General features: G+C 38.4%; 1 protein-coding gene across 2 annotated transcripts in view; it reads right to left on the reverse strand.

The window, feature by feature from the left end:
* Positions 1-14,627, reverse strand: part of KIAA2026 (uncharacterized protein KIAA2026 homolog) — a 117,503-nt gene that overhangs the window by 54,460 nt on the left and 48,416 nt on the right. For both annotated transcript variants that reach the window (XM_038552322.1, XM_038552321.1), the window contains exon 3: positions 545-1,950. In XM_038552322.1, coding sequence (XP_038408250.1) covers positions 545-1,950 — 1,406 coding nt within the window. The remainder of the gene's footprint in view (positions 1-544; positions 1,951-14,627) is intronic.

A 14,627-nucleotide genomic window follows, 5' to 3' on the forward strand; every position in this document is an offset into this window, starting at 1 on the left:
ATTCACTCCTTCATTTGCCAACTTATTATTGAATTATCTTTGTTACTGAGCAAAGACATAAAAACTGAAATCCAGAAATAATGACGATAAACCGAAACTCATTTTAGTGAACAATTCAAGTTTTTCCCAACCAGACAACTTTTTGTAACTTTTTAATACATGGAGTTAATCATCTGTTTTTATCTCACATATCTTCTCGACAAACAAGACATAAACTGATTAAAAGGCAAGCAATAGGAAAAGCAAAAACATCTGAGTAAAGAAAAGAACAACCAAGCATTGAAGTATTGGTTCCTATCATTTATGAGAAGTGGTTTTATTTTTTCTTAGTATTTTTTCTTAGTATACAAAACCTCTTCTGCTCTGGGTTTTAATCATGTGGCAAAATATAAAACTTCACCCCTTAAATACACACACACACACACACACACACACACGCGCGCGCGCACACTTTTCATTCTATCAGAGTCTTCCATGATGCCTAATTGAAAGAACAACATGAAGTATGCTTAAATGTAATCCTCACCCATTTGTGTTAGCTTACCGGATTTGTGCTTCTTGTGTTTTGCTTTCTTTTTGATGATCAATAACTTATTCTGGATCTCAGGTTTGTAAGATTTGAATGCCAGAGAATGAAGACTTTCACGCTTTCTCTGTAAGTTTTCATTTAAAACATCTTTCAATTTCTTTTTTTTCTTTTTCTTCTTTTTTGCCCTCATTTTAGTTAGCTTGATTTTCTTGTGACTCTGCTCTAACAGAATGTCCCTTACAACTTTGTGGCAGTTAATTTCTGGATGATCACTGTGACTTCCATTTACATGTATTTGGCAAGATTTTAGAGCATTTTCTTTTAATGGACTGGGTTCAGGCTTTACTCTGGAAGCTTCACCATATTTTTCTTGATTTTCTATAAACCTTATTTCACCTGGACTAAGAGGCTCTCCAAAGCCAGTAACTTCCCCTGGACTCCCTGGTTCCTCTAAATTTTCTTTATAACAATCAGTTTTTTTAATTTCACAGGGCCTGTGAATTCTAATTTCACAGCTAGATTTCACATCCATTTCATCAGAGATGTCATGATTATCCAAGTTCATTTTAGTAGAACCCCAAGTTGCATCAAAATTAAGTTCTTGCTCTTTTTTGAAGCCAGAGGACAGACCTCTACTACACCTATGTTCACCATTGCTTGTACTGACATAGTCACACTTTAATTTCTCCAGTTTGATCCGAGGTACTCTTTGTATTTTAATGGGTGGAATTGGAAATTCTGGGGCCTGAAAAGGTCTCTGTTTATAAATCCGTACATCTGCACCACAAAACTGTGGAAAATGCACATAAGCATTTTCCAAATAATCATAACCAAGGATAACTTCCCTGCATTCATGAATAGGCTGTCCAAGTACAGCATCTTGAACTTCTTTTTGTGTTTCATAAACAAAGTCACAGAGACCCTTAAGTAACCACACTTTTTGGTAAAAAGGCAGTTCATGAAAAGGTTTTTCTTCCAATGGATTAACTTCTCCAAGAACTTTAAAAAACTGAGGACATAACCCAAGCTTTTCAGCACAGTTATCGGGATTTTCAGTCTGCCCTACAGCAGTGTACCACTGCTGTACTTTCTGCCTTAGTGCTGCTTCCCAGGTCCTATAAGGCAAAGTAGGTCTTCGATGTAAGGTAGGTCTGCGATGAGGAGGACTTAACAGAGAAGTCATTATTTTAGAAAGAAAAGCATTACACTGAGGCATTAGAAGACAACGTTCCAGTTCGTAAAAGACTATTTCTGGCAAATTTAGAATTTGCTGGGCTAAACAAAGAAAATGCCCAATAGCTGGAATTTCCCACAAGGTCTCCATACAAGTTGGAGCTGCTTGAGCTAGTAGTTTTCTTTCCCATTCTTCCATTTCCTTTTGACTAGCTTCTTCTGCTTCTTTTCTTTCCTGCTCCCGAAGCCTAAAGAAAATTTGACAAATTATACTCTTATTAAAATAGAAAATACTAAAAATACTAAGTTTTTAGTGTAACATTAATCTTCAGTTAACAAGGCAACTAGCTGTTCCAGTTTTTAGCATCAGAACAGTGTCCCATTAAGATGTACACTCTTTGTCTTTAGATGACGAAATATACATATAATTTGATCCTGGGTTTTATCATTGACATAACTGCCACCCAAAGTAAAATTCTTCACCTTATGATATGTATAAACTTCCAAATAAATGAAAAAAAATTTTAAGCATATTTATTAAACAAAAGCAAAGATTACTTTCTAAAAGTAATATGTTGTCATTTAAGAGCTAAAAAGGTATTTACATCCTTCGACTCCGTAATTCCACTCTTTGAAAATTATACTAAGATTGTATTTGTCAGGGCTAACTGGTCAGTGTTAGCTTTTAACCATATGACAAAAGCAAAATTATAAAGAAGTTGTACTATTAGAAATAGAACTACCCTATGACCCAGTAATTGCACTACTAGGTATTTATCCAAAGGACACAAAAATAGTGATTCGAGGGGGCACATGCATCCCAATGTTTATAGCAGCACTGTACACAATAGCCAAAGTATGGAAAGAGCCCAGATGTCCATTGACAGATGAATGGATAAAGAAGATGTGAGACAGATAGACAATGAAATAGTACTCAGCCATCAAAAAGAATGAAATATTGCCATTTGCAATGACAGGGATGGAATTAGAGGGTATTATATGCTATATGAAATAAGCCAGAGAAAGACAAATACATATGGTTTCACTCGTGTGGAGTTTAAGAAACAAAACAGATGAACATAGGGGAAGGGAAGGGACTTATTTTATCAAATAAAATAAGATAAAAACAGAGAGGGAGGCAAATCGTAAGAGACTTAACTATAGGGAACAAACAGGGTTAGGGTTGGTTGTAGGGGGTGGGTGGGTGAGGGGATGGAGTAATTGGATGATGGGCATTAAGGAGGGCACTTGATGTAATGAGCACTGGTGCAACTGATGAATCACTAAATTCTACCCCTGAAACTAATACATCATATGTTAACTAAACTGAATTTAAATTTTAAAACTTTTTAAATAAAGAAAGAAAGGAAGAAAGAAGTTATATTACACAACTGGGAAATAAGCTGGCTATTATTATGTAGCCACATGATCTAAGGGACGTACATACCCAAGAGAAATGAAAAGATCTATCCCCACAAAAACCTGTATATGAATGTTCATAGCAGGATTACTCACAATAGCCAAAGAATAGAAACACCCCAAATGTCCATCAATTACACAATGAATAAATAAAATGTGGCATATCTGTACAATAGAATATTTGGCAATTAAAAAGAAAAATAAAGTGCTGATATATGTTACAACATAGATGAACCTTGATACTATGATACTAAGTGAAAGAAGCCATCCACAAAAGACTACATTTGTATAATTTAATTTACACGAAATGTCCAGAAATCTATGGAGATAGAATGTAGGTTCATAGTTTCTTAAGATTGGAGAGCTTGAGGGAAATGGAAAATGGGTATTTTGGTTTTGTTTTGAGAATGACTTGTTAGTGGTCTTTCTTTTTCCAGTGATGAATGTTTTAACACTGACTGTGGCCATGGGTGAACAAGTCTGTGCATACAATAAAAGCAACTGAATTTTATACTTTAAAATAGGTGATTGTATGGTGCATCAATTATATTTCAATAAAGTTGCCAAAAAAAGAAAACATAAAGTTTGGGAAGGAGAAATAACAACAACAAAGGAGGGAAAATATAATAGGCATGGTATCTGACCACTGGCTATTCATCTGTACTCTCACAGTGTTATCTGCAAAACAAATACACAGTAAGAATACCCCTCTGGCAATATCAGAACATTCTCTTTTACAAAACAAGCCTACTTATATACTTCTAGCTAAAGGATCACACTATAGCTACCTTGGTATTACAGATACAACAAATTATCTTATCAAGTAGTCCTGGTTTATTTTAAACAATTAAAAAAAAACCTTTCATAAGTGATTGGACATTTATGCGTACTGATTATATTTAAACAATCAATGTTAGATAATCTCCATAAAATTCAATTTTTTTTCAAATGTACTTACAGTTTTGAAGACTTTAAACCTTTTACTAAATGGAGATGCTGGTGGGCTGGTAGAATCTGGTTTCCTAAATACAAAGCTGGGACTCTGAAACCCCACACAATCAGTAGAAGGTTGTACCAGAAACAACAGCCCCTTCCCGTCCCCAGTTAAGGGGCTATAAGAAAAATTGTCTTCACAATAGATGTGGTAGATGGAAAAAAATAAAATCTCTCCTAAGAAATTGTAACTATAAGCTGATTCTCACATGGATCTATTGCCATTCACATTTCTGGGAGCTCAGAAAAACATCACACTAAGAAAGAAGTTTAATGTGGTCTCAGCCAAATTTGTTGTCTGGTACTCAAACAGAAAAAAAAAAAAAATCTCTAAGGAAGTGTAACTTACACCTAGATCTTTAAAAATCCCCACTGATATAGTGACAAAAACGTAGGTCACAAAGATTAACAAAATATAAAAAGAAATAAGGTACTATGAAGGGCACGAAAAAAATAATGGCCCCTCAAAACTATAGATATAGGAATTATAGAACATACAAAATACGACGTTTAGTGAAAAGAAACTGAAAACATGGTTGAAAAAAGACTACAAAAAACAACAAAGCAGTTGTGGAAAGAAACTGAAGAGAACTTCTAAACATGAAAAACAAAAAATGAAAAAAGTTAACTCTTCAATAGCCATAATGAAGGCCAACAGACAATGGAATATAGTTAATATACTTAAAAAATAACTATCAATGTAAATTCATATTCAGAGTAAAAATAACTTTCAAAAAGGAAGACAAAATTAAAATATTTCAGACAAACAAAAACTCAGTATTTGTGATGAACAGACCCCATCTATAGGAAATTCTTTTTTTTTTTTTAATTTTTTTTTTCTTTATTTATTTATGAGTCACACACAGAGAGAGAGAGAGAGAGAGAGAGAGAGAGGCAGAGACACAGGCAGAGGGAGAAGCAGGCTCCATGCACCGGGAGCCCGACGTGGGATTTGATCCCGGGTCTCCAGGATCCCGCCCTGGGCCAAAGGCAGGCGCCAAACCGCTGCGCCACCCAGGGATCCCAGGAAATTCTAAAAGATGTTTTTCAGATGGGAAGACAGGCCTCTCTGCCTAAAGATCAGAGACAGGAAAAGAGCAAAAAAGTGGTGATATATAATCTAAATACTCATGGTATAAAATAATGATAAAAATGTTTAGTGGACTTTCTTTTTTAAAAAAAGGTTTTATTTACTTCAGAGACAATGATAAAGAACATGAATAGGAGGGGGCAGAGGGATGGGGAGAGAGAGAGGCAGGATCCCCACTGAGCAGAGAGCCCAAAATGGGGCTCAATCCTAGGACCCCAGGATCACAACCGGAGCTGAAGATTAACTGACTGAGCCACCCAGGTGCCCCTGTTTATAGACTTTAAAAAGAAGATAGAATTAAAATACATTATAACAATAGGAAATAAACTGTGCAAAAAACTATTAAAGTATTCCAGGGTGCCTGGGTGGCTCAGCAGTTGAGTGTCTGCCTTCGGCTCAGGGCATGATCCTGGAGTCCTGGAATTGAGTCCCACATCAGGCTCCTCGCAGGGAGCCTGCTTCTCTCTCTCCTTGTGTCTCTCATGAATAAATAAATAAAATCTTAAAAAAAAAAAAGTATTCCAAGGTTTCTGCATTAATCAGAAAGAGGGTAAAAATATGGATTGATAGATTGATTTTAGGCTTTGATAGTAAATAACGAATGTGAAAATTTCTAGGGTAACTACTAAAATAATAGACTTTATGATATTCAGAGTAGCAGAGATGGAAATATGGAAGAAAAAATAATACAATATTCAAAAGTGGTGGGGTGCAGCCAAAGCAGTATTTTGAGGGAAATTTATAAATGAAGAATATATTTAAGATGGTGGAGCAGGAGGATCCTGAGCTCACCTCATCCTAGACACCAAGGCAACTACATCTAACTCATGGAACTAACTGAAAATGACATGAAGACTGGCAGAACAGATTTCTATAGGTAGTCACTGAATGGCCACCCATTGAAAAAGGTAGGAGAGGCAGACACACAATCAGGAACCAAAGCCCTGGCAAAACTAACCACAAATGGGAGGGATATCACAAGGACAGAGGAGTGAGGGGATTAGTCACTACACCTTGGCCTTGGGGATCCACATGGGTAAGACAAGTCTCCGTAACATCTAGCTAGCTTTGAAAATTAGTGAGGCTTAACTCCAGGAGTTTTAAAAATAAACAGAGCTTAACTCCAGGAGAGCAAGAAGGTGACAGCAAGACCATGTCCCTGCCCCTAAAAGCCAGTATGCTAAATAGCTTGGCCAAGGCACAGCACAGAAGTAGTATTTTGAAAAGTGCCTGGGAAGATTTATTGACTAATCTTAGGACCTTTGCCAGAACGGCAAGGATACGTAGATTTCTCCAGGGAGAAAAGCTCTACCAAGCACCATTTTTCTTACCCTCTCCCAGTGTAGATAGTCAGATGCAGTTAGAGAGGTAGTGCTATCACTCTTCATCAGTCCTTCTAGCAAAATGGGCCTTGCCCTGGCATTACCCTGCAGACCCAAGCCACTCAACCTGCCTACACAAGAATGCAACCTTCCGAAACAGCCCCTGCCCTGCCATACCATTAGGCAGTTCCAGCTGGGACTGACACCACTCCAAACGACTCCCTGGATGGGGGTGAGGGATGTGTGGAGGACCAGATAACCCTATATGCCAGTGTGTCCATAGTGTCCATAGTTTCTGCAGCCAGACCTCTTAGCTGGCTGTACAATGAGCAAGCCCTGATCTTCAATACACCTGTAGCTGTTACAGAGGCTAACTGCAGCCAGCTAGTTTAGGGCCCCACTGCTCCTACCACTGCTGTCACAGCAATGGCTCAGTCACAACTGGAGGGAATGTGCACTCCACATGGGGGACACGATGGAGCGCCTAGTTTGGGTGCCTGGGGGGGGATTGTGTTACAGGGTACCCTCAGGACCTCTACAGGAGGCCACTTCTTTTAAAATTTTTTAAAGTTTATTTAAGTAATCTCTACACCAAACATGGGGCTCAAACTCACAACTCCAAGATGAAAAGCTGCTTGTTCTTCTGACGGAGCCAGCTAGACGCCCCTCAGGAAGCTACTTCTTACAAGGCCAGAAAGTGCAGCTGACTTACTTAATTAGTACAAAGACACACAGGGAGTTTGAAAAAAAATAAGGACAGAGTAACATGTCCTAAATGAAAGAACAAGATAAAAATAACAGAAAAACAGCTAAACAGAACAGATATAAGCAAAATGATTAATAGAGTTCAAAGTAATAGTCATAAAGATACTCACTAGCCTTGAGAAAAAGTGGATGAACTCAATGAGAACTTCAACAAGATAGAAAATATAAAGAAAAGCCAGTCAGAGAGGAACAATACAATCAGTGAAATGAAAAAAACACTAGAGGGAGTCAAAAGCAAGTCAGAGGATGCAGAATAGATCAGTAATCTGGAAGACGGGGTAACTGAACGCAACCAAACAGAAACAATCTACCAAAAAAACAAAATGAGAGCAGGTTAAGGGACCTCTTTGACATTATAAAATATAGTAACATTCACATTATAAGGGATCCCAGAAGGAGAAGAGGAAAAAGGGGGCAAAAAACTTATTGAAGAAATAATAGCTGAAAACTTCCCTAATCTGGAAAAGAAAACAGACATCCAGGTCCAGGATTCAAAAAAAGCCCAAACAGGATGAACCCAAAGAGGTCCAATCAAAATGCATTATAATTAAAATGGCAAAAATTAAAGATAAAGAGAGACTGCTAAAAGCAACAGAAGAAAAACAGTTACATGTAAGGGAAACCCATAAGGCTATTTCAGCAGAGACTTTTCAGGTCAGAAGAAAATAGCATGATACATTCAAAGTGCTGAAAGCAAAAAACCTGCAACCAAGAATAACTATCCAACAAGGTTGAGAGAGATAAGAAATCCCCCAAACAAATGCTAAAGGAGTTCATCACTATTAAACCAGTGTTATAAGAAATATTTAAGCAGAATTCTTTAAGTGGAAAGAAAAGACCGTAACTAGAAGAAAGAAAATTATGAAAGGAAAACATTTCAATGGTAAATGCAACCATATAGTAAAGGTAATAGATTAATCATTTAGAAAGCCAGTATGGAGGCTAAAATACAAAAGTAGAAAAATAAATTATATCTAGAAATTAGTCAAGAGATACACAAAATAAAAAGATGTAAAATATGACATTACATGGAGAAATAAAAACTTAGTGCTTTTAGAATGTGTTTGAACTTAAATGACCATCAACTTAAATATAGATTGCTATACACACAAAATGTAATATATGAATCCACTGGTAACCATAAAACAAAAACCTGTAATAGACATACAAAAAAATAAAGGAATTCAAGCACAATACTAAAGAAAGAGGGAGGGAGGGGCAAGATGGCAGAAGAATAGGGGTCCTCAACTCACCTGGACCCACCAGCTTACCTAGACAACTTTCAAAACTTCCTGAACACCTACGAATTTGACCTTAGATTTAAAGAGAAAACAGCCAGAACACTACAGAAACGTTTTCACTTCCAGCAAAGTAGGAAGGTGGAAAAAAATAAAAAATCAAGTGGGGGAGGGCCACCTTGAGGACCCAGGTGAAAGCAGAGTGGCGAGAGCCTCCAGGGCAGTCAAGCCCAGCCCTGGAGAGGCAGGAACTTTAAAAATGTGTCCCGGAATTTTCCCTGGATGGAAAAGTGCTTAGGGAAATCGGGCAAAATCTTAGGAGGGGCAGTGAAGCCTCCAGATTTCCCGAGTCACTATTAGAGGACGGGAGCAAAAAGGAAAGTGCATCACAAACCGCCTACGGATCTTGGTAAAGGGTTGGTGCTTGCAGCCCTGAAGGCGATTGGTTAGGTGGGCCGGCTCTGGACAGAAGTGGCTGAGTCTCCTGACTTCGGGAGCCACGCCCCCCTAGCAGACAAAGCTGGTGATCCTGCATTACCCCTGGAACAGGCAGAAGCGGGGAGGACATGGGACAGCAAGGACTCTCCTGCAACTGCGCGACATATAAGCCGTGCAGATCAGTGCACCTGCGTCACCGCCAGGAGCATCTAGGCCAGTGAGTACTGGGAGACTGCATTAGTTACTAGCAGGGAGCTGACTGACTCCAGAGCTGGAAATCTGGGTGCAGCCATTGTTGTTTTCCTTCCTTGTTTCACGTGTACCTTGGAGAGGCGGGGCTGCCAGGGAACAAAGGCCTCATAGGATAAACAGCTCACGCTAAGCCCTGCACCCAGCAGGGAGCCAGGCATCCTTGCCCAGGCACAGATACCTGAAAATCAGCATAGCAGAAGACCAGCTGGAAGAACAGGGTAAGAGCCAAGTTCTTGACAAAGCAGAGCTGGAAAGCTCCAGGGCCAAGGGAATATTAAGGGAATAATATAGTATATAGAACTAGAGGGTCCGTCCCCCTCTTTTTAAAAAATTTTTTTCCTTTTCTCATTACAACTTGTTTTTATATCAGACTAAAAATTTCCAATATTTTCCCTCTTTTCCCACCTTAACTACAATATTTTGCCACCACTTCATTTTTAAGTTTCTTCCTTTTTGACTTTCATATTTCTACAATTACATGTCTTAGATATATTTTTCACTTCTGGATTTCCTTCAACGTACTCAATTCAATTTTGGGAGATATACAAGATATGTTTTTTTGAGTCTTTTGTTTCTCTGCCTCATTTTCTTCTAAAATGGCAGAGATTAGTAACTTCTAAAACATGACCATCATACACACAGAACCACCAAGTGGAATACCAAGCTGGTTCATTCTGTGAGATTATATTCTCCCTTCATTCCCATTCTGCCCCCCTCTTTTGTCATTTATATTTTGGTGGTCAATGTTGCAGCTTTCTACAAGTATTGCTGGTTTATATAAATTTAGGATTGACCATCTTCTAACATATAAAACTTAATACACTCAGAACCAAGATCACCCTCTAGGACCCCTCAGGTAGACTACATTCTCCCTCCACTACAACTTCTTCACCACCACCATCTCCCAGTACCGCCTCCCTTTTTTTCGTAATTTCTATTTTTCCACTTTACTTTTTTTCCTTCTTCTTTGGGATTCTTGGACTTCTATTTCTTACTATTTGTTTTAAAGTTTGTTTTTCACTTTTTGGTCCTTTTGTTTTATTTTGTTCTGATCTGCATTTCATTTTCTAGGCTCTGACCTCGTCAAAATCATCTAGGGGAAAATTTACTTAGGTCATAGATGATATTCTTGACTCAGCCCGCTCATACAGCCACTCTGCACTGAAGAAAATGACTAGAAGGAAAAATTCATCGCAAAAGAAAGAATCAGCAACAGTACTCTCTGCCAGAGATAAAGAATATAGATTACAATTCAATGTCAGAAAGCCAATTCAGCAGCACAATTATAAAGCTACTGGTGGCTCTGGAAAAAAAGCATAAAGGATTCTAGAGACTTCATGACTGGAGAATTTAGATCTAATCAGGCTGAAATTAAAAATCAAATAAATGAGATACCATCCAAACTGGAGGTCCTAACGACGAGGGTTAATGAAGTGGAAAAAAGAGTGAGTGACATAGAAGACAAGTTGATGGTAAGGAAGGAAGTTGAGGGAAAGGAGAGAAAATGAGTGGGAAAAATCAGAGAGGGTGACAAAGCATGAGAGACTCCTAACTCTGGGAAATGAACAGGGGGTAGTGGAAGGGGAGTTGAGCAAGATGGGGTGACTGGGTGATGGGCACTGAGGGGGGCACTTGATGGGATGAGCACTGGGTGTTATACATTATGTTGGCAATTGAACTCCAACAACAACAACAAAAAAATCAAAAAAAAAAAAAAAGGGAAGGAAACTGAAAGAAAAAAGAGAAAAACAATCAAGAGACCATGAGGAAAGGCTAAGGGGACATAAATGATAGCCTGAGAAAAAAGATTCTATGTATAATTGGGGTACCAGAAAACACTGAGGGGGAGAGAGGGTCAGAAACTATATTTGAACAAATCATAGTTGAGAACTTCCCTACTTTGGGGAAGGAAACAGGCATTCAGATCCAGGAGTTAGCGAGGTCCTCACCAAAATCAATGAAAACCATTCAATACTTCGTATTCACCTTTAATAGTGAAACTTGCAAATTCCAAAAATAAAGAGAAAATCCTTAAAGCAGCAAGAGACAAGAAAGTCTTAACTTATATGGTGAGAAATACCAGATTAACAGCAGACCTTACCATACAGACCCAGCAAGCCAGAAAGGGCTGGCATGATCTATTAGGGGTACTAAATGAGAAGAACATGAAACAAAAAATACTTTATGCAGCAAGGCTCTCATTCAGAACAGAAGGAGAGACAAAGAGCTTCCAAGATAAGCAGAAATTGAAAGAAAAAGTGACCATTAAACTAGCTCTGCAAGAAAGAGTAAAGGGGACCCTATAAAAGAAAGAGAAGCCCCCAAAAAATAATCCACAAAAAACAGGGACTGAATAGGTAATAGGATGACACTAAATTTCAATAGTTACTCTGAATGTTAATGGGCTAAATGATCCCACCAAAAGACGTAGGGTTTCAGACTGGATAAGAAAGCAAGATCCATGGGATCCCTGGGTGGCGTAGTGGTTTGGCGCCTGCCTTTGGCCCAGGGCGCGATCCTGGAGACCCGGGATCGAATCCCATGTCGGGCTCCCGGTGCATGGAGCCTGCCTCTCTCTCTGCCTGTGTCTCTGCCTCTCTCTCTCTCTCTCTCTCTGTGAGACTATCATAAATAAATAAAAATTAAAAAAAAATCTAATCTAAAAAAGAAAGCAAGATCCATCTATATGCTCTCTACAAGAGACTCAGTTTAGACCTAAGAAACTCCAGCCTGAAAATGAAGGGGTGGAAAACCATTTACCATCCAAATGGTCCTCAAAAGAAAGCTGATAGCCATCCTATCAGATAAGTTTATCCCAAAGACTGTAGTACGAGATGAAGAGGAACACTATATCATACTTAAAGGGTTTTCCAACAAGAAGACCTAACAATCATGAATATTTATGCCTCTAATGAGGGAGCTGCCAAATATATGAATTAATTAATAACCAAAGTAAAGACATACGTAGATAATAATGTGCTACTATTAGAAGACTTCAACATGGCACTTTCTGCAAAAGACAGACTTTCTAAGCACAACATCATCAAAGAAACAAAGGCCTTAAATGACACACTGGACCAAATGGATTTCAAGATATATACAGAGCTTTCCAACCGAACGCAACTGAAAACATTCTTCTCAAGAGCATGGACTTTCTCCAGAATAGAACACATTCTGGGTCACAAATCAGGTCTCAACCAATACCAAAAGATTAGGATTGTCCCCTGCATATTTTCAGACCACAATGCTTTGAAACTAGAACTCACAAGAAGAAATTTGGAAGATACTCAAACACATGGAGGTTAAACAGCTTCCTACTAAAAGATGAATGGGTCAACCAGGAACTTAGAGAAGAATATAAAAGATTCATGGAAACTAATGAAAATGAAGATACAACTGCTCAAAATCTTTGGGATACAGCAGAAGCAGTCCTAAGAGGGAAATACATTGTAATACAAGCCTCCCTCACAAAATTGGAAAAAAATCAAATACACAAGGTAACCTCACACCTAAAGGAATTGGAGAAAGAACAGCAAGTAAAACCTACACCAAGAAGAAGAGAGTTACTAAAGATTTGAGCAGAACTCAATGAAATGGACACCAGAAGAACTGTAGAACAGATGAACAAAACTAGGAGCTGGTTCTTTGAGAAAATAAGATAGATAAACCATTAGCCAGCCTTGTTAAAAGAAAAAAAGACTCAAATTAATAAAATCATGAATGCAAGTGGAGAGATCACAGCCAATAACAAGGAAGTACAAATGATTTTTAAAATGTATTATGAGCAGCTTATATGCCAATATATTAGGCAATCTAGAAGAAATGGATGCATTTCTCGAAAACCACAAATTACCAAAACTGGAACAGGAAGAAATAGAAAACCTGAACAGGCCATTAACCAGGGAAGAAATTGAAGCAGTCATCAAAGGCCTCCCAATACATAAAAGTCTAGGAACAGATGGCTTCCCTGAGAAATTCGATTAATAAACATTTAAGGAAGAAATAATATCTATTCTACTAATGCTGTTCTGAAGGATAGAGACCGCTGGAATACTTCCAAACTTATCAAGGTATCACCTTGATTCCAAAACCAGACACAGACCCCACCCAAAGAGAGAATTATAGACCAATATCCCTAAAATGAACACAGATGCAAAAAAGTCTGAACAAGATACTAGCCAATAGGATCCAACAGTACTTTTTAATTGGAGTTCAATTTGCTAACGAATAGCGTATCACCCACTGCTCATCCCATCAAGTGCCCCCCTCAGTGCCCGTCACCCAGTCACCCCAAACCCCTGCCCATCTCACTTTCCACTACCCCTTGGTTCTTTTCCCAGAGTTCTTTTCCCAGTTAGAGTTCTTGTCTCTCATGTTCTGTCATGAGAGACTCCTAACTCTCACTGATATTTCCACTCATTTTCTCTTCTTTCCCCTTTATTCCCTTTCACTATTTTTTATATTCCCCAAATGAATGAGACCATATAATGTTTGTCCTTCTCCGATTCACTTATTTCACTCAGCATAATACCCTTCAGTTCCATCCACATTGAAGCAAATGGTGGGTATTTGTTGTTTCTAATGGCTGAGTAATTCATTGTATATATAGACTACATCTTTATCCATTCATCTTTCAATGGACACCGAGACTCCTTCCAAAGTTTGGCTATTGTGGACATTGCTGCTATAAACATTGGGGGGCAGGTGTTCCAGCGTTTCACTGCATCTGATTCTTGACAGTAAAGCCCCAGCAGTGCAATTGCTGGGTCATAGGGTAGTTCTAGTTTTAATTCTTTGAGGGACCTCCACACAGTTTTCCAGAGTGGCTGTACCAGTTTACATCCCACCAACAGTGCAAGAGGGTTCCCCTTTCTCCACATCCTCTCCAACATTTGTTGTTTCCTGTCTTGTTAATTTTCCCCCTTCTCACTGGTGTGAGATTGTGGTTTTGATTTGTATTTCCCTGATGGCCAGTGATGCGGAGGAGCACTTTCTCATGTGCTTGTTGGCCATGTCTATATCTTCCTCGGTGAAATTTCTGTTCGTGTCTTTTGCCCATTTCATGATTGGATTGTTTGTTTCATTGCTGTTGGGTTTAATAAGTTCTTTATAGATCTTGGATACTAGCCCTTTATCTGATATGTCATATCTTCTCCCATTCTGTAGGCTGTCTTATATTTTTGTTGACTGTTTTTTTTTTTTTTTTTTTGCTGTGCAGAAGCTTTTTATCATCTTCATTAAGTCCCAATAATTCATTTTTGCATTTGTTTTCCCTTGCCTTCTTAGATGTATCTTGCATGAAGTTGCTGAGGCCAAGTTCAAAAAGGGTGTTGCCTGTGTTCTCCTCTAGGAACATTCCTCATCATCTTAAAAGCCATTTATGAAAAGCCCACAGCAAATATCATTCT

Source organism: Canis lupus, chromosome 11 (genome assembly GCF_011100685.1).
Source record: "Canis lupus familiaris isolate Mischka breed German Shepherd chromosome 11, alternate assembly UU_Cfam_GSD_1.0, whole genome shotgun sequence".
NCBI classification, from domain to species: Eukaryota; Metazoa; Chordata; class Mammalia; order Carnivora; family Canidae; genus Canis; species Canis lupus.